Source organism: Ambystoma mexicanum, chromosome 9 (genome assembly GCF_040938575.1).
Source record: "Ambystoma mexicanum isolate Mex_15411 chromosome 9, UKY_AmexF1_1, whole genome shotgun sequence".
In the NCBI taxonomy this organism is placed as follows: domain Eukaryota; kingdom Metazoa; phylum Chordata; class Amphibia; order Caudata; family Ambystomatidae; genus Ambystoma; species Ambystoma mexicanum.
This window is the reverse complement of record NC_090931.1, coordinates 1,429,848,855-1,429,870,246: the sequence shown is the minus strand read 5'-3', so window position 1 is coordinate 1,429,870,246 and position 21,392 is coordinate 1,429,848,855. Positions and strand designations below refer to the sequence as shown.

The window sequence follows — 21,392 nt, the reverse complement described above, 5'->3', positions numbered from 1 at the left end:
TTCTGCCTCAATACTCAGTTTGTTCCATCTCCAACCAGGAAAATTGGTCAAATGACCATGCATCACCTTGATCGTGAATGGTGGGGCTGCCATGAGAGCCAGGTGCCACCAGAAGCCAAGTGATGCTGGGCAGAGACAGTGTGAGGACCCCACCCCACTGGATAGCACACCATCATGTCACATACGGAAGGCAAGGGCTGGTTACATTGTCACCTTAAATGCTCCTGGGAATCAAGGAATGGCGATACGGCAGAGCTGGATGTGCCGGTATACTCTGGTCCCCTCCCTCACGCAGGTGGAGAAATCATAACTACAGGGGATGGGGGACACAGCCCTTCTCCCACTTCAGGACTAGTAATCTCCACAGAAAATCTAGGATGGTAACCCACATTACAAAAAAAGGGAGACATCTTGATGGAATCTTTAGTGACGTTATTATTATAGAATTTCGCCAACCAAACCAAATCCACCCAATCACTATCTGACTAAAAACATCTATAAATCTTTTCAAGTTCTTGATTGAACCTTTCTGTGAGCCCATTGGTCTAGGGATGATAAGCGGATGACAAACTCACTTCTATTCCCAACTCCTTACAAATGGCTCCCCAAAACTTTGAGACAAACGGAGATCCCCTGTCAAGAGTCTGGCAACTCCTTGCAGAAACACCTTAACTAAGCTTACTGCTGAGCCCTCTCGCTTAATGGGCAAAAAATGAGCTGCGGTAAATGCCCACAACCACTAAAAATCGATGTAAATTCATTAAATAAAGATTTAACATGATTGTGCACCTATTTAACATGCTTTCACATAATTCAGAACATCCACTCTCCTTCCTTCCCACCAAGATGGTCTACAAAGCAATTCCAAGGTTTTTCGATAACACGGATGTCCCGCTAGAATCGAATCATGACACACTTTCAATGCCTCCACTCTAATCTCCTCACTGAGCAAATAAAGATGAGCATCAACCAAAGGCAGACAGTTTTTAACACTCCTTGTGGGGTCTCTTCGAACCCAATCTTCCACATCAAATTGCTGCTTCACCTTCTCTTCTAAATACATCCTCCCAGAAGTAATTCCCACAGCAAATCTTTTGGGCGCAATCAAAGGAGCATTCCTGTCTTCCTCACTTTTCAAGCTTCCCGGAAACTGGCGTGAAAGAGCGTCGACCTCCCCATTTTGTCGTCCGGGTTTAAATGTAACTACAAAATCAAACTCAGCAAAAAACAACCACCATTGTAGTTGTCACAGGGTTAAAGTATTGGCCGATTTTTAAAATGCATGTTACGATGACTGTATGTCGCGCTCCCAACCAATACCTCCATTCCTGAAAAGCTGTTTTAATGGCTAACAACTCCTGATCTATAATAGTATAGCTGATTTCTGCTTGGGACAATCTCTGAAAAATAAGCCACCAGCTGCAATTGCCCAGAAACGTTAAGCCTTTGAGAAAGAACTGCCCCAACCACCACATTAGAGGAGTCTGCTTCCACAAAGAAGGGTTGAGCAGGGTCTGGATGAAGCAAAATCGTCTCTGAGCCATTCGCTATAAGATCCTGAAATGTTTGTTCTGCATTTGTTGTCCACAAAAACATCACCCCCCTTTTTAGCAAGCTGGTATCGGGGACACCTTGAGAGAAAAATCTTTGATAAAACGCCACTAAAAATTGCAAAATCCCCAAAAATGTATTTCCTTCACGGAATTGGGAGATGGCCAATCCCTGACAGCTTTCACCTTGCGAGAATCCATCTCCAAACCCTGTGGTGACATCACAAATCCCAAAAATTCCACCTCAGTGTAAAACTGCGAATTTGACAAACAAATTTTTCTCTTTACTTGCGCAAAATCATCTTCACGTGTTCCTGATGTTGATTTTCATCCAGAGAAAAAATGTAAATATCATTGATGTAAACAATCACAAAAATGTCCCAAAATTCTCATAGAACCTCATTTATGAAAATCTGAAAGGCTGCTGGCGCTTTACCTAGGCCAAAGGGCATTACAAGATATTCAATAAGCCTAAATTTAGTTTTAAATCCTTTTTTCCACTCATCACCTTCATGAACTCTGATTAAATGATAATCTCCCCTGAAATCCAACTTTGTGAAAATAGTGGATCGTTGAATTTGATCAACATTACTGAAATGAGGGGAAGCGGGTACCTGTTCTTGATAGTTACGCGGTTAAGGACACGATAGTCTACACAGGTCTGTAATGTTTTGTCCTTCTTGGGTACTAAAAAAGGGGAGAAGCAGCCGGGGACTGAGATGGTTGAATGAAAACCTTTGCTAAATTCTCATCTAAATAGGATCTCAAGTGTTCATTTTCCTTTTCAGTAAGGGCGTACATTAGACTACAGGGGAACAGGAGCACCATCCTCCAAAATCGATGTTACAGTCATATCATCAATGAGGTGGCAACTCCCCTGCCTCTACAGCCCCAATACTTACAGCGGAACTTCCTCACTCAGCTAACCAGTACACTACCTCGCTGCAATTACCAACCCCACCCAAAACCTGTTCCTGATGGTTAGCCATACAATGCATGTTACAATAATTTGAGTTAAAACTCATTCTCTTCTCCCAATTAATCATAGGATTGTGTAATGTAAGCCAAGGCATACCCACAGTTCACAGCAATTGAGGGGCATCAATAAGTTCCCAAACCAATTCCTCCCCATGGCCACCTTCAATTTCCATCCATAAAGGAACTGTCTCATGGGTGATTGTTCCAGAGGAAAGGTGTTACCATCTACAGCTCGGACTGTTTCTGGATTTTGTTTTTACACAACTGGAATACCCAAAGATCTTGCCAACCCCCAATCCATGAAATTCCAACATAGCTGGACCTCTTCCCTTCACCATCCCTACCAATAATAAGGATGCACTCACTGTGATATGAGGAACTGTAGCCAGCATGGAATTCACCACGACTTGGGTACCAGGAATTAGCATACACCTTCTGCAAGCAATTCAAGGGCAATCCTGTCCCGCTCTACCACAATACAGACAACCCCTCCCTGACCTTTTTTTGCTCCTCCTTGGTTGGCAGGCCCCTAGACTTCAAGAGACCTTCTGTATTATCCACGGCGGATCTGAACCCCCCGACTCACTTGTCCTGCGCTTGATCTCTCAAACCTTGCATTTGGTCTACCATCCTGCCCTCCTCTCCGAAGCTCACCTCTGCGTTAATTTAGTCTAAATCTAGTTGCATAACTAAAGAGATCAATTCCTCACAGGAAAATACAGTTCAACAATTGAAGGCAATGCGTCTTTCAGGTCATCTCCAAAGCCTCTGTAAAACAGGGTAGCCCTCTTGTCCTCTGGCCATTTGGTCTCCAACATCCAAAGACTTAAATTGAGTAATGTACTGAACCAATTCCTTACTTCCTTGTTTAATTCTAGTAGTGCTTCGTTTACCTCCTGAGACACTTTTCATCGATAAAACCTTTGATCAAACCTCTCCCAAAACAGGACTCAAAACTGACCAAGCTGCAGCATCCCCTGAAAGAGAAGACGTCACAAACGCCAACTTGGATGCTCCGGAAGAAAAAGCCTCCAGCTAACATACAAAAAATGCAGCTCACGTTGAATCACAAACATCCCTTACTTCTTGAGGTCCCTTCATTACTAGAAAGCTCCTGTTGGGAAAGATCTCGGGGTTATTGTTCATCTCTCATATCAACGGATAGAGGATTCCCTGGAGCCTGCAGGGTATTTACCTTGTTACCTGAACTATCCACTTTTATACTCAAAGCCTGCCTACCAAAGATCCTCTGCCCTTACAGCCTTCAGTTCCTGCCGTAACTCTTGAAGAACCTCCCCCAACCCAGCCATAGAAAGACCTGTAGGGTCCATATCAGCTCAGACGGATTATGATCTTGGGCCTTTCATCCGGTCATGCTCCGGAACTCGCCCATCTGCGGAAGCTGCTGAACCCCACAGTCCCCTCTGACTTTTCTGCACCTCAGACTGAATGCACAATGACGACATTTCATACCATATTCTCTACCTCTTCTATAGTGTAATTACCTGTGTAACCTCCGCACCAAGCAAGAGGTGAGGAATAACTTGAAAACGTAGAAAACATGAACTTGCTTTCTCACTGCTATGTAGACAGACTAGTGAAGTTAATCATCTAAAAGTTCTTCAATGTAGCATGAAAGACTTTTTCCTTGGTTGAAAATTAACTGGCTGGCTCAATCCTTACTGGAAGTCCATTAAAATGTTCAAGTCCAAAATATGCTTTTAACAGTTTGTGAACTGCAGTTTATATATCTTCTACCTAAATATAACTGCCTATAAAATAGAAGTTTCCTAAAAAGTAACATTCTGTAACTAAACTTGATTACTCTATATTCTATTCCTTGTAATATAAAATGTTTATGTTCCTGCCTACAAGTGTGCAACCCTTGAAACTACAATTCCCAGAAGCTCTCCAAAATTGCTGACGCGACTCAATACCAAAGTCCTTCTTCGAATGCTGTCAAAGTGGAAGCGATCTGCACCGATGTAGGATCTCTGATTTTTTACAAGGTAAGATTTTGCTTTTGAAAGGGTTATGGCTGGGCTAGTTCATGAGTCGCTGCGTTGCTGCACAAGAAGGAACATTATAACAGCGCTGGCACTATGCAAGTTCCCTAATGTTCAATTTGTCGCACTGCACTCTGCTCCGGGAAAGTCTCTATGCAGCATGGCAACTCAGAACAAACTCCCCTAATCTCCTGAAACTATATCCAACTGAAAAGTATTGTTGGGAAGCTGTCGCATGGGACGATAGCGCTGGGAACTTTCTTTACAAAAATGATCAACTGAGCAAACGTAGCAGGCATCACTATCATTGAAAACTAAAACATAAATGAGTCGCTTAATTGTTCAGAACACATTAGTGAGTTGCTGCAGCAAATACAATGTTCGCAACCCAAAGTTGGTGCTAATTGAATATCAACATCTTTTTCTTAAGCTCTAAAACACCGCGCTCCCACCAGTAAGCGGATTCCTGACGTAGATTCTTCAGAGTGAATGGTTCCAGCTGCTTTTCACTTAAGTTTACTTGTAACTAATTAAATATGCGACGAAAAGCATAGGTCCCATCTTCTCCAAAGCTTCAGATGAAAGGCAGTTTAAAAAATGGTGGTTTCCTCGGTTCTCAACATTCTACTGAGAACAACTCCTGTGAGGACCCACCATTTTAACTTGGGCAAGATCCCAATCCTCCATCTAGTGGAGAGCAGCCATCAAATCGCTGTATCCACTTATTAAGGAAATCAAGGTTAACTTCCAGAGAGAATTTTACCACCCCCGGAACTTGCCACCAACCTCCCCTTGCCCCCGACAGGAATGGACAACATTCTTCTAAATGACAATCGTGACCTAGGCTACCTTCATGCACGTCCTTAGGGCTAAGGAAATTGGTTTGGTTTCCACAGGTAATATACCACAAAAAAGGAGGTGTTAATATTGAACATTCGAGTCTGGCATGTGTTTGATCCCACTCGGCTTTGTGACAGACCCTAGGCATGGAAGCTTAGATGTTTGTGTTCGTAAAAGAATGCTCAAAATGGCAACTTGACATCTTTCCTCTCTTTAGTAATGATCCAGAGTGTAATACTAAAGGTTAGGAACTGCAGAACTTTTGAATTGGTGTTGCCACAATGGCCATTGCATATATGGAGCTGTGGATATCACAGCCTCCAAATAGCTCTTCTTTTGGCTTCAGATGGGAATGAACTACAGTTACTTCCATTGGGTCATTAGTCTCCCACACAGCAGAAGACATCACCCATTGGGGGGAATCAAGCACCAACAATTCAGCCTGGAGTGTCTGGATCTGCTGCTGCTTGGGCTAAAGTCTGGACCCCTTTCAGTAAATTCCCTGAAGATTATAAATTCCCTTTTAAATAATCGTATAAGGAAGTATTGCTGGACTATTTGTTCATTCAGAACATCCAACTCTTCACTTCATGGTTTGGTGGCAGACAGGAAAATAAGTAAAGATGTAAACTTCCTTAAAAATATTCATTTGAGCAAATCACCAATAGCATCCTAGCTGAAAGCTTTATTTTTCATTACAAGGATCTTTCTTGCGCGCGCGCACACACACACACACACACACACGTCGCATCCCCAGAAATTACCATACCAAGGTGCCCTCTGAAAAGAAATGGGGGATTCTGTCCACCAGCATGTACCCTCGACTTGAGCCACGATTCTAAGCAAATCGGGCACTTTTATTTCCAATAATTTTAAAAGAGAAGCTCTAAATACCAACACTGAGACACTTTTTAATATGCAACTTCACTGAAAGCTATGGCAGGAGGTAGGGTGAAACATACTCTTTTGGTCGCACTGAGGTACTGCTCATTCCAAAGAGGCTGAAAACATCTCAAATAGCAAGCATTGGGGGACCCAGCTAAAGGCTTAATATTTGAAAGATCTTCAAAATGGATTTTCACCTAAAAGCAGGATTTGGCTATGCCAGGAACCTTGAAACGTACATAAAATATCAGTCTAATTTGATCTGTTGAAGCACCTCCTTGAAGGAAACCTTTGCTCTTGCTTGAGTTTACTGCCTCACTCTGGAGAACCTTGATTCAGCTCAGTTGAGCCTATGAAGGACCCCAACGGTTGGGTGGCGCATGGTGGGTTTGTGAGCAACCTCCTAAGGAGGGGGGGTCTCATTATAGAAGTCACATTAAAGTGAACAATGACTGCTTTTAAAACCACACTAAAGTAGACTCTGTACCAGATGGTAAGATTAGTCAGGAAATATCGATGTCCGCATATTTACTCTGCAAGCCATGTTAATACATCTTAGTTGGATTAGCCTGTGTTAGGAAACATTTGTATGCAGTACCCTTTGGGACCACTACACACAACTAGGACTACAGGTGTAAGCAAAACCAACCTTTGGTATAAGTCTGTACTGCACCTAGCCTTGCTGAGCAGCCAGGCTCATCTCAAGAGGGGAATGTGAGCTGTAATGATGTTACACAGAGGTCTACAATCACAAGTATTTAGACTTTGATACTCAAGGTTTCTTGGTAAAACAATTATTCATTTATTTCACAATTATAAAACATTCACTAAAGGAGGCAATCTATATCACAAAATATATTTCAGTACTTCACACCATCAGTTTTTGAGGCATTTAAACTACTTTGAAGGAGGAGCAAAATGGCATTCAGAGTGTTTGAAGTAGGAGCAAAAAGGCATAGGTTAATAGAACGAATATTACAGTTCCTCTTAGAGAGTGCAAATAGTTTGAGTTCACCAGGAGTCAATTCAATGCAATAGGTTAGGCCAAAGTTAATGGGCTAATGTCTTGTATAGGATAGGCAGTTCTGGTAGTTAAACAGAAAACACTTTTCCAAAGTTTTCAGAAGTAGTTTGTAAAAGAAAGATTCATATGTTGGGTCACAAGCGGACTAGGCCTGCAAGTTGCAAAAGTTTCAAGCACTTTCGCAGTGAGACGCAAGTTCTTTCGGTCCGGTTTTCACAGTACCTTACAATGAAGAAAAAGATGCAGCTGAAGACGTCTGTTCCTGGCAGTTCCTGCAGATCTCGCTGTTCCTGGGCCAGTCGTGGGGACAAGAGGGAGGATGTCGGGGGACTACTGCACTGCACTGGGACTGGTCAAAAAAGCTGGCAAAGGCAAATCTTCAATTCTGGTAGCTGTAGACAATCACACAAACTGGTGTCCCTCCCCCTGGTTATTCGGTTTCCTGCAGCACTCTGAGAAAAATACAACCAGCTCCGAGAATTGTATCCAGGTGGCTTACGAGTTGATTGGTCCCACCAACTCAAAGGGAGAAGTCGTCCTTGAAGGGCTTCTCTGTCGAGATGAACTTGGCGAGTCTGACCTGCAGCAGGGCTTCACTGGGCAAACCAACGGCTGAGCAGTTGCAGCAGCCGTCCTCTTCCAGCTCGTCTTCGGTTCTTTCATTCCAGTGGTCAACTCTGCCTTACAAGCCAAGAGACTTGCCTTTTATACCGTTTTCTCATATTCATTCCAGCCTAGCTGCCACTCACCTAGCAGGGTGGCTGTCCTTGCTAGACAGCCAGCCAATCACACCAGAGTGCATTTGTGTCTCCTAGGAGACTAAGCACAGGGAGTTTCTGGCACCTCCCTCACTTCCTGCCCACCCCAGACACTGCCTGAAGCCCGCCAAAAGGCATAGGAACAAAGGGACCAAACCTGGTTTAACGCGCACAAACTCTAGAAGGACCTTTCCAAAAAGAAATGGCCAAAAAAGAAGACCGGGACCAGTTTAAACAAAGGGGGCTCACACGCCATCTTGAAAAACATGGCTTGTGTGATTTAACGCTACCGGTGTTCCCGGTTGGGAAAAATCATGGTAGTTCGTTGTAAAACCACTGCCACCAGCAATTTCGAGAGGAAAGGGTAGCATTTGACTGCTACATGAGTTGCTAGACATAGGGGATACTTAGTAACCAGTCCAGCACTCTATTGTAAGATACAGTGTGCTGGGTCTAGGAATTTGAAAAGACTAGTAAAGTCGTTTATCCCAGAGAAGGTATTTAAACCTTGGGACAGCCTAAAAGGCTTCCCCTGTGTCACTGCACTGAGGGTGCTGTGTGACACAAATGAAAAGTTGATGCCTATGGAGTGGTCTAAAACTCCATAATCGAAGAGTAAAATGCATTTAAAATACATGAGAGATTGGGAAAAAAGGCTTACACTCTCTCCAGGTAAAAAAAATCAAGTCCTCACAATCCAGCAAGGTTGCTGGGGGTCTCTAAAGTGAAGGGAATTAGCACATTTGTGAGAATTCTCCCCAACAGCCTGGAGTCACACAGGCGGGGCATGGGGAGCAGAAACAAATGGAGCTTATAAAACGTCACAATGACCTTGATTGGCTCATGTGGTGTCCTTTACTCTTTTCGTGCATTTGCGTTGATGTTTTAACTGTACTACCGACACATTGGTTAAGCTACAGCGCATGCATTATTGTTATGCGCGTCTTTTCACTTTAGCTGTGAAAAACTGCATGATGGCAAAGTCCACATTTCAGATCCAAAGAAGAGAGGCCCCTCTCCCAAGCACTTTCACACCTCTGTACGCAGGATACAAACCAATCCATCAATTACATCAAGTAGAAATGAGCAAATTCCATTTCGGGGTCGGTGAAGGTGGCTGGGGCACATGGCAATGAGATTGCTGCGATGAAAGGGGCATCAAGAGCAAAATTACAATCGCCCACCAGAATGTAGAATCCTAGCCAACATTTGGAATTCATGTAGACAATGCTGGGCCACAACGTTTTCACTAACAGAGGTCAGGGATGATTGCATGCCTCTACCTGTGTAGCATTACCTACACAGGTAGAGACATACGCCTGTATGTATCTATGTAGGTGAGGTTATATAGCGCGTATCCGGCTAGAAAGAAACAGAGCGCTGTACAATAAAAGGGAGTTTATAATAGCTAGGTGATGGAGGACCTTGACGGCTCTCTTTTGTTGGTGAAATTGTCATTTAATAGTAGACTACTCAGATCTTTCCTGAATTGCAGGGGACAGGGAAGCAGCCTGGTGTTAGCAGGAAGGTTGTTCCGGAGCGTGGAAGAAGAGAAAAAAGAAGTTGCTACAAACTAAAAGGCCGCTCTGGGCTATGTTACTGGGGTACTTCATGGTGGGGACAGCCACTTCCTGCTGGATGGGGTGGTACCCGCACGCCTCTGCTAAAACCGTGCTATACCATGCAGTCACTGTTGGCTAATATGCTCAGAGACTCACCTTTGCAAGGCTGGCTGTGAACAGCACACACTCAAACAGCTCCCCCATCCGCCGTAAAAACTGGTCGACATGCGGCCGCTTCAAAACGTACACCTGGAGCGAAAACAAAGGACAATCATAATGGTTGATGGTATGACCGAGGGCAGGTTAATCACTTCCAGGTTAGGGTTGAAATGCTTGTAGGAAGTCATTTCAAGTCACAACACTTTATTTCACAAACTAACAGGAATAGTTGTGCATAGGTGTGCGTATACATAACTGCAGGCCTTTATAGCTAGGCTCAGATGTTTGTGTTTATCAAGGTGTGTAGGGTTTGAGATAAGCGTAGATGTAAATATACACAAAGGTGCGAGTGCACAGCATTTAGGTGTAAGGTTTGTGTAAGCATGGTTGTGTTCCGGTTGTTGTAAATGTTCACATGCTTTCCCTATTCTGTGTTTTTGAGGGAAGCTTGACAACTGGGGGGCGGGGGGTGGCTGTGTGTGTGTGTGTGTGTGTTTTGCATGGGGCAATAGAACTGGTCTTGTAAAGTGCAGCTTCTGCCTATTTTGGGGTGGCTTCTTTGTGTGGAGTTCTGCCAAAAGAGGGCTTGGTGGTGGGAAGGAGGAGCATTGTGATGTGTGTACTGATGTGTCGAAGCATGCAGGTGAGGAAAAACCTGATCTTAAAGCATTAGTCAGCCTCCAAGGGGTTAACATTGGTGTATCATGACTTTGTTATGTACCAGTCTATTAGCTGGAATCATTTCCACCACCAAAGATGGAATTGGGATGGGCTCTGTGGTGGGGACGGTGAGCACGGAGTACTGTGTATCCAAAGAATGTTCAGGTAGGTGTGTTCCTGAAGTGTGACCATACCCCTGGTAAGTGTTTGTTGGTCAGGTGGTTGAGAGTTCGGGATAGTGGAATGGCTATGGAATTAAGAGGCCAGTGTAGTAAACGTGGGAAGCTAAAGAGGCATGGAAGGCGTGTCTGTGCGTGCATGCACGTGCATCACTTCTCCCAAAGTTGCTAACATTACTGCACATGCTTTGTGTGATACAAGATTGTACAGCTATTTCCTGTGCTACACCTGCACAATGTGTTTAAATAATGCGTGCAGATCAGATTTCTGATCCACACCATGTCTTGCCTTGCTGTTGCCCATGTTGTACCCTGAGATTTGCATTGGCAGTTTTGGGCCATCGGTGCTGGCTGAACAGTGGCCAACCTGCAGATTTGCACCAGCTCCAGCACCAAATAATCGAGAATAGGCCGGCCAGAGATCACAGCCTATCCTGGATTACTTGAAGTCGGCTCTGGCCAAACAGAAGCTTGGCCCTGCTACATCCTTGTCCTCCTCCTCTTCTTCTTCTTCTTCTTCTTCTTCTTCTTGAGGTCTCGAAGACAACTCGCCGTCCTCTTCGGGTGCTTTGCCACCAAATCATCCGTCCTTAGTCATTAGACTGGAAGCCTCTTGACATCAAGGGAGGTGTAAGTATACATCACAAAACAGTAATTCATTAGATGGCAAAAAAGCATTCCACATCCACTCTTGTCCAGCAGAAAAGACGAGTCAACCACCATAGACAGCAGTTCACGGTACGACTAGCTTCAACACGGCCATCGGCATCTCCTACGACCAGGTGGCACCACCCCAATCCTTAACAAAATAAACCCCCCACCAGCATGCAACACTTTCCAGTCGCTCGCTCGCTCTATTCTCTACAGCCAAGGAGCCAACCACCCCAAGTCATGGGTACCACAAGCAATGCTTGGGAAGGTACCCGGTCTAGCCCTTGACTGTAGGACACAACACCACTCAGCCACAGGCTACACTACCTGTAGACGACAACCGTTAACCAAAAGGAGACATCACTCAACTTCGCTGTAAGATGCACTTGGTTAAAAGAGAGACATTACTGCCCTACGTATACACCCCTCGCTTGCCGGCTTCAGTGCTTCATCTTTCAAAAGGTGGAAGCGGACAGCCAAGGAATGGTTCCCCTTCATGTTCAAATTACAGATCAAGCATAAAGCTGATGTCAGTAAGAAGTCAGTTATCAGTAACACTGGTTTTGCATGTTGCTATATTTTATAGGTAGTAGTTGGTTCCGGAAAAATCTTTGGAAAGCGATTTTAAAAAGGCATGGCATTAGGACATGGAATGTCCATAACGAGGCCATGGTGGTTAATTGGAATCCCAAAATGCTTCTGGAAGACATCAGCTTGGGATTCTACGTCAAGCCACTCAGTATTGAGAAAACACTTTTTTAGCACCATACGGGTGGAGGGCGGTGGCATGACCAAGAGAATTATGGGGGATTTGTAAAAAGGTATCAGGGTCTTATTGCAAACACTGCTATTGCAAACAGGATGTCTCTAAAATATTCCCAGAGACTAGTTTGGACCAGACACTTACATGGCAGGAGCATGGAAAGCTTGAGAATCTTTCATGCTGCAAAACCGGCGGTAGGACAGAGAGTGCCCATTCTTCTCCACACCTGACTGTAGCTATTCACAGGGCAACCTTGGTCCTTGGATGCTAAATGTGGTGTGAACTTACTGTAACCCCCTGTAGAGAAAGGACGGATCCCCAGCGCGTGAAGCAGTGCAGGTATCTGAAGAAAACCAATAGAGTAAAGGATCCTTGTGCGGTCATGTGCAAGGGATCCTTTACTCTAGAAAGGATAAATAACATTGAGAACAAAGCGCTGTGGAATGAGTTGGAACCCTCTCCCAAAAGGGGTTGATAGGCGCTCCGTTCAGCACTGTATCAACGCAACTGCCCGGGCCTTCATGCTGGTGGCTAACCTGGTAGACAGGAGAGCGGTCAAAAGCACAGCTGCCTCCCCGGAAACCCTCTTCACAGCGATGCAGCGGGGAGTGCCCAGCATTAGTCTTCCCGGCCCGGTATAGCACGCCTAGATACACTATTGTACAGGTGCGTTATAAATGCCACATCATATCATACATGAGCATATAACAACTAAAAGAAGCGTACACCAGCATTCCTTTGTCCGCCTTTCCTTGTGCCTGCTAGTTACTTTAACCTAGTGTCTTTTCTGTAGGGGTATTTGGGAAAAATCCTGGCCTAATCTTTGCCTTTTCCTCCATTGTGATCTTGGGCCGGTGTAAGACAGTATATGTCTTTACTGAATTATTGACCTCTCATAACCAAGTGTACTGTGTGCCTGCCTACCACTATAAGGTGCGTGGTACAATCCCCCACATTACATTATCAAATTGAGATACCATTTTCTTTCTATTTGTAGAGAAAAAACATAAAAGGAGCACTGTGCCCAAGAATAGGTGTAATGCACAGCACAGTTGTCGCTGCTCCCAGCCGCTCCGCTCCTACAATGCTGCGAGATGCAGGTTACACGCGCCTCTTACCTGGTGTACGGTGCCATCGATCTCCACGGGAATGATGAAGTCTGCATTGTTCACTGGCTGCAAGAGACAACACAGTGTCTGTTTAACGTGTCCGAGACCATGTTGTTTCAGGAGGTACCTGGACCAATCCAGGTCTTCCTTTTGCATGTAAATGTGTGCTACATTCTGTCAGAGATCATGCATTGACATTAAAATCACAATACTGCCTACAAATTGCAGCATGCTGAGCAGCCATTTTGTTTTCAAAATTAAATGTGGTGTTACAAGGGGATCCCTAAATTACATTTCTGGAAGAATTTTTTGGATTGAGGTACAAGCCACCCATCTCCGTCATACAAAGCACACATTAAAAATGGTACTTAATACAAAAAGACCTGCCTTGTGCCAACTTGCACTGGGGCATGAGGTTCTTGCCACCCCCCCTTACTGTGCTTCTCCCTTTAGCGCAGTTAGGCTGGTCTTCAGAAGTTCTTTCCTTAAGCTCACATTTTAGTTGAACAGAACAAAGGGCTGGCTTTAAGAAAAGCTGGTCGAGTGGCGACTCCTCTATAAGGCTGTTTCAATGGGTTGGCTGCCGTTAGTTAAACACTATCTTGTAGTTGTATGTTGATGGTTTGTCATGTCTTGTTAGAAAAACGGATATAGCCAATAAACCGGTAGTGGTTACTGTAGAATTGTGACTTCTCAAGACTGCGCAAAATAAGAATTAACACAATACCTTAATTAGTTAGCATAGTTTCATTTTTATTTTATGATGCCCTTAAACTGACACGTGTTTCGGCTGATTCCAGCCTTTCTCAAAACCGGGCATAATCAAGATTTTGCGGTATCATAGGTCATGGGTTTGATCCCTCATTTTCTTGCTTCTGATCCATACTCAGGAGTGCGTCGGCTCTTACTGCTTACTACTTACTTACAATAAGCTTTCCAATACCCGTCTATCAGCTTAAGGGCATCATAAAATTAAAATAAAAATGAAACTATGCTCACATTTTAGTTGTACTTCTGTGCTGTGGGGGTAGGTGGTTAATTCTGATACTGTAAAGTTCCTTAAAATGTAATGAATAAAATGTGGGAAGAGGGTTTGCCCACAATGGGTCTCATTAAAAGCATGGCTGCGTTTCTGAAGAAGATGCTGTCAAACTCGCTTAACGATACCACCGCCAAACTGGGAGTTGCTGGGTGGTGGTGTTAATGCCCAATTTGGAGACCCAAAGGGCTTCATTGGAGTTTCGAATGAGGTTTTTCATCCAAGTGCAGACAAAAGCTGTAAAAGTGCTGGTAAAAGTGCTGGTAAAAGTGCTGGTAAAAGTGCTGGTATCACCTTTTTCCTGCACCATTAATGAAATGAGGAGCAATGTTTTTAAGTATGAAAGAAATACTAGAGCTTTCTTATATCAACTCCTTGGCAAAGAAAGCAAGCAAGGAAATAGCTCTCCACTCGCCCCCTTCGTCCCCCATGAGTGGTCTGTGGGAACGCAGAGGGGAGAGATGGAGAGCAGCAGAGCGAAAGGGGCATAAAATGTGTAGAGTTTTGAGAGCTGAAGAGCAAAAGGGCCATAAAATGTAACGAGTTTTGAGAGCTGAAGAGCAAAAGGGCCATAAAATGTAACGAGTGTTGAGAGCTGAAGCAAAAGACGAGGAGGGTGGAGAGAGAGAGAGAGAGAGAGAGAGAGAGAGAGAGAGAGAGAGAGAGAGAGAGAGAGAGAGAGAGAGAGAGAGAGAGAGAGAAGGCATGGTGCATAGAATGGTAGCAATAGATACATGTGAGTGAGACAAATAGGGAAGCAAAAAAGATGTGATAAAACAGAGCGGGAGGAAGGATGTGAAGAGATGAAGGGGAAAGAAGAGGGAGGAGGCAGAAGGTAGAATGTTGAAGAGCGGGAGAAGGGAAGGGTGAAGAGGGGTGCACTGGCCTTTAAAGAACTTAGATTTCAGGCCTCTGCACCCTGGACCTCGTGTGGATTTTTCATATTTTTCCATAGGAAAAAGGATTGGGATTGCTGAAAATGTCTATTATGGGGACACTTTGGCAATTATTTCCAGATCCTTTTGGTTCCCAGTCCACCTCCGAGTACACCCCTGAGGGTGAGAGACAGGGAAGAGCGAGGGCAAGGAAAAAGAGCGAGAGCGGAAACATGAAATGGGAAGGATGGTAATAAGAGGCACTTTTTTTGAAGGACACAAACTTTGAAACTGACCTTAAATGAACTGTGAACTAATGTCTCATCTAAGTCGATGACGACGCAGATCTTCCCTGTGTCCTGTGGCTTAATGTCTGGAAGTAGATGTTTGGAAGCAGCCTGGAAAACAGGAAGAGAAAGACAGTAAGGTTAACAAAAGGTCACACTGTAAGTTGGGTTTGGTTTCTAAGATCTGCAGCGAACGGGCAGGCTGACTTGTAGCCTATAGAGAATCCCTTCTCGCCTCCCAGCCCCCACAAAAGGTGAGCAGGCAAAGATGGAGAAGTCAGGACCACCCCAGCACCACACAAACCACAGCCAGGACAGCAGGCAAGATGGCTCTGGCAGCAAAGCAATCCATGAAGTGCAAGAGGTCAATGGCAGAGGAGCCAAGGCAATCCAGAAGATGAACGGTGGGAAAGGCAGCCGGGTATGCAAAAGCCGCTGCACCTGCGACACCGCCCAAAGCACAGACAGAAGAAAGAGAAGAGCGAAGAGGATACAGTGCTCACAGGGACAAAAGAAAGCAAGGTTAGAACGGCAGCCAGCAACAGGGCCAGCTGGTGGGCCGCAAGCATCAAAACTAGAGCTGGACCAGCAGTCTGTGACATGGCAACCATCACAGGCAGTGTGCAGGAAATCGCAAAGTAAGAAACCAAAGGTTGGGGTAGTCAAAGCAGCCACTGCATCAACAAAGCGAGCAGTCAGCCATGCAGCATGGCTCCGGCTCCATAGAAAAGAATTGGCGAGCGGTGAAGCAGACAGAGCAAGTACATTATGAAAGCAGTGCGGCAAGACAGTGAGCAGCTATTGGACAAAGGCTGTTGCTCCCTACCACTGGCTGGACAAGTCGGCCTCCTGTAAATGAGGTCTCCTTCCATTTCCTATCCTCCTGGAAACCACACTGGGGAGCGAGCAGCTGAGCCGAAGAGTTGATGAGCGAAAAAGAGTAGACACTACGGTGCACCTAGGCTTATAAATGGCCTGGCAAGTCCCTGCCCCTCTTCAACTTGAGCCGGACCACCTGAAGTACAGGAAGCAGCTCAAAACATTCCTCTTCTTTCTCTCTCTCTCTCTCCCTCCCTCCCTCCCTCCCTCCCCTGCTGACCTACCTGTCTGCTGTACCGACTGGTTGCTTGGCTGCCCTCTGAGTCTCACTGGGTACCAGGCTCTTTCTTGATCAGTCGCCCTTGCAATGCTTCCAGGCCTACGACGCACTTAGGGGCTGTAACTGTAACCCTTACACTCTCCCTTGTTCTCCTTGCACTACCCAGAGCTGTGCTGCCCTGGCTGCACTTACTCAGAGCATTGCTGTCCTGTTTTTCCCTCCATTCTTCCTTGCAACTCCCTCCCTTTCCCCTTGCACTTCTCATTCTTGCACTTGCATGATCTGAATGACAATGCCTAGTAAGATGGTTTGTCTTGTTGCGCCTAGAAACACTTATGTACAGGCGCGTTATAAATGACTCATAACACCACCAAAGGAACCACAGCAGGGAGACCCTGCACAATGAAGCCAGAGTGCCCCAATGAACCAGGAATAGCAGAGCACCAAGAAAGCCACAGCAATGACAGATCCAACACATATGACCCGGGGCTACCACAGCACCAAGGAAACAAAAGCAAGGAGCTGGCAGGAAGCAGCTCACTGGGTCATTGAACCATTAAATGTCCGAGAATGAAAGCACACCCACAAATTCAAAACCATGGCAATGAAAGCAACAAATGAAAAAGCAACCAGGTTCATCCATGCACCCCACAATTCACGAGAGACCCCAACAATAACAGCCAGGGAGACACGGTCATAGTAACAGTATTTTTCACAGCAATGCAGAGCCAGCCAGAGTAGCCTTGAAGCTATGAAATGCATGGCAAGGAGGGTAGACAATGCAGCTAGGTTGGTACTAGAACTATACAGACCATGACAGAGTAGTTCCCATTCACAAAACCATTTGATCATCATCAAGACCCTCTTCAAAACATCCACCCCCTAATATGCCCCACCCACCTTATCATGCAACTCCCTCAAGGAATATTTTAACTCCCTCAAGGAATAATTTAACTCCCTCAAGGAATAATTTAACTCCCTCAAGGAATAATTTAACTCCAAAACACATTAAAAAAAACCACCATCTAAATAGTCCAACCCCTTTCTTCCCTAGTCCCGAGACACATTCCACCCCATCGACCAAGACATCCTCGTCACGCTCACAGAAAAAACTAAAGCAGCACACTTCCTGGAGGATTCCTGTCCAGTTCCAGCGGCATCCATCTGCATCCCCTCCACGGCTCCAAACGGACTCATCATCATCAGCTCCTGCACGGTGCAATTCCCTCCACATGCAAAACAGGAGAAATCTCTGGCTTCCTCAAGCAATCATCCCTCAGCCCCATGCTCCCTGAAAACTATCATCCCATCAAAATCTACCTACCTCGCCAAGGCCATGGAATGCTTTGTCGCAAGCTAACCTCACCACCACATAAACCCCAGCCCCCAAAACTCAACCTCTTCCAATTGGGTTTCCGACCCAAACCAGGCACAGAGACCGTCACACTCCATAACCCAGAAGGCCTCCACAACATCACTGACAAAGGACACAGCCCTTCTAGTCCTCCACAAACTTTCCACAGCTTCCAACACCATCCTCCTAAACATCCTGTCCTACAGGATGAAAGCCTCAGGCCCTGTCCTAGCCTGGTTTACCGCCTTCCTCCCAGACAGGACACACTGCATATTCAACTCGCTATCGACCAAATACCACCCCAGTGAATTACAGATTACTAGAAGGATTCAATTTCCTGTTAATCCACTTTTACCCATACGCAGATCTCATCTCCTCAGAACTTCACACCTTCAGAAAGTGTCTCTCCAACATCTGGTCTCTCCACCATCTGGATTGCTACCCACCTCCTAAAACGCCACCCATCCAAAAGGGAATACCTGGTCATCTGCCCAGCCAAGCACAAACAAGATCTCACCCCCTGGATCAAAGAACACAGCCAGACAACCTATGCATACAATTCACTGCCTCTCCCCAAACCCCACCAAGTCCCCAGGCCTCACTATCTTCCCCACCTGTCCTTCACACACGAGAATCAACTGTCACCAAAACATGCAGCATACAGCTTCACCTTCTACTGAAGTTAAGATTCACCATTCCCCTGGATGACAGCCGTACTGCGATCCAGGCACAAGTTTTCTCCAATCTGGACTAGGGAAACGCAATCATTCCGGACACAAACTCCCTAGACCTTCTGTGAGCTATGCAAGAAATGAAGTGCGGCTCATTCTACACCACCCTTAACACGACATTAACACCAGAGCTCTCTCTCAGCTCCACTTGTACCCCATAGCCCAGAGATTTGTTTTTGAAGCACTCCCATCGTATAGACGTCCACCCACCAGAAAAGCCTATCCTATCTGCACAATAAATTGAAACCTTTCACCCACACAAACACAGACAAACCAACCCAACACATCTCCACATTCCACACTGTAAGCTAAACTTTCCAACAAAAACGAGCCGTTAGCAAACGGGAACGCAGAGCCTGGTATACACCCCCCCCCCCACCAAGGCCACATCTATACCACACTTCCGATCACCTTCTGCAAAAGCCTCTCATAACACATAACCCAGCCAGATCATCTCCCACGCTGCACCACAGAAACCCAAGTACGGGAAGCCTGCGTGGTTGCAGCGTCACGGGATCCACTTGAGAGCGAAGGCCCCAGCACCACTGACACCGAAGGAAGGAGCAGCAGGGTGGCCTCAGCCACAGGAGCCACACCAAGAGGAATGCGCCATCACCACTGAAATCAGGCAAACAGCGATTCAATATGTCGGATTGCGGACGGAGTGCAGAGTTTCTCACTAACCCGTCTGTTGGGTGTGGAGCGCGTGGCATCTGAACTGAATGGAACGCCGCCGGGGTTTTTCAGATGCTGAAGACAATCAAATAACGTTTGAATAAACACAAATACATGATTGCTCAAAAGTAAGCAACAAATAAAAAAAAAAAAATCAATCCTCCTGATGATCAATTAAAGTAGTGAAAAACCTTCGAGTACAAAGCGGTTAGAAGGTATACTAATACCATAATGCAGATCTACCTGGACAAAAGAGCACAAGAAAACTGCAATCATTCAATTATTCTGAGAATTGTTTGCATCCATCTAAAAGCAATAAAATATTTTTCTGAAATAAAAGTGAAACCTGGTCTTATTTTAAAAGCAGGGTGTAATAAAAACCCACAAGGAGAGCCTGGGTGGTCTCAGTGGTACCAGCACCACTGCAATTAAGCAAGGACAGCATGGGTGGTCGCAGGTTTCAGTCGCTCCAGCGCCACTGCAATTAAGCAAGGACAGCATGGGTGGTCTCCGATTTTAGCCGCTCCAGCAGCACTGCAATTAAGCAAGGACAGCCTGGGTGGTCTCAGGTTTCAGTCGCTCCAGCACCACTGCAATTAAGCAAGGACAGCCTGGGTGGTGAGAGGTTTCAGTCGCTCCCAAGTGAGGTTCTGCCCCTTCCTCTGCCCCTTTTTTTTTCTCTTTGAAAATTGGAAGAGGAACCTTGACCTTGCGTTTGGTCCCAAGACAAGGACTGTATGCCCCAAGTCTGACCTGAGGAACGTGGAGCACCCTGACCCACATCTTCGACAACCTTCCGTAATAACACATTTGGCTCCACCAGCATGTTTAAGAGGGTTGCCTGAGTTTCTAACTTAAACCCAGATTGTCTGAGCCAGGCGTGGCGCTTAATGAGCGTACCATCTGCTATGATGCGTCCTGCATTATATGCTGCATCAAGGTTATTTTTCAGGATGCAGTTTAATATCTGCTTGCCTTCTGAGATCAATGAAGCCTTTAGGGTTTCTGGGATAACTTCAATTTTGAGTTCCAGGTCATCCCATTTGTGGTAGCCATACCTAGCTAAAAGCGTAGTGTTGTTGGCGATTTTGGTCTGGTATGCTGCAAAAAGAGGCAACCTTTCTCCCGAAAGTATATATTTCTTTTGCATTAATTGTCTGGTGGGGCCTCTGCTGACACCAGGGGAGTGCGCCTGCCCTCATTCTGGTGGTGGTGACCACTCAAGAATCTGGTTTAAACGGACCGCTAATGTGAAACCAGATTGTATGGAGAAGTCTGGTTTGTTATCATTAGAGAACCATTACCCATTTAGGGATTAGTTATCCATCATTCATTCTGATTAGTATTGATTAGTGTGATATTAGTTATCCATTATCCACGTATATGTAGCCATTTGCATTTGCTATAGAATGAGGCCCGTTATGTTTGAAGTGTCATGCGGAGACACATGTTATATTTGTAGACACATGTGAAGATATGTTATATGTATTATGTATGCATTGTAGAGATATGCATGAGTGTGCACTTAGAGTATGCATGGAGTCTGCATTATAGATTGTGCTTGGAATGAGTGAATGCGTTAGGCACTATATTCGAGAATAGAAAGCATGAGGCCTATAGCATTTTGAAGCCATTCCATTGAGACAGAAGAGAAGCGCCACAGATTGCGAAAGATGTTATGAGTTACAGTGTACGAAGAATGTGTAAACAGTTTCTTAGCAGACAGATAGGACGTCGCATTTGCCTTAGTACAGAGCGGAGAAGGGCATGGTATCAGCCTGCCTGGGCTGGTGTTCGCAGACAGAGATGGTGGGGGCCATGCAGGGAGTGCTTTGCCTCACGGAGAGTCATGCAGAAGAGAGGGATTTCAGTGGAGTGAATAGAGATATGGGGAGATGCTAGGATGGTGTTCGCAGACAGAAGAAGGCCATGGTATAAATATGATGTACAAATGTCACGATGACAAGAACAGGCAGTAATTGAAAAGTACAAGACATGCATCAGACGTTTAGGCACTGCTCAGATTTAGAAATGCTGACAGATGGACAGAGGCATTTTAGCTTAGAGAGACATGTAACCATGGATATGTTTGTACGTCATTGAACAGTATAATGAGAGGTGAGGCTTTGGGAGTTTGTAGTTCTAGAGGTAGTTCTAGATGGAGTTTTGGATGGAGCTGCTCTCTGAGATGGAAGAGAGATGTTTGGC

The 21,392-nt window shown here is 45.3% G+C and overlaps 1 protein-coding gene across 2 annotated transcripts in view; it reads right to left on the bottom strand.

The window, feature by feature from the left end:
- Nucleotides 1–21,392, bottom strand: part of CTDSP1 (CTD small phosphatase 1) — a 302,586-nt gene that overhangs the window by 29,185 nt on the left and 252,009 nt on the right. Inside the window, exons 3-6 of one of the 2 annotated variants that reach the window (XM_069616838.1) lie at nt 19,194–19,259; nt 15,335–15,436; nt 13,134–13,190; nt 9,760–9,852 (exon numbers count right to left, since the gene is read on the bottom strand). In XM_069616838.1, the coding sequence (XP_069472939.1) occupies nt 9,760–9,852; nt 13,134–13,190; nt 15,335–15,436; nt 19,194–19,259 (318 nt within the window). The remainder of the gene's footprint in view (nt 1–9,759; nt 9,853–13,133; nt 13,191–15,334; nt 15,437–19,193; nt 19,260–21,392) is intronic. The other variant, XM_069616839.1, reaches the window with a different exon arrangement.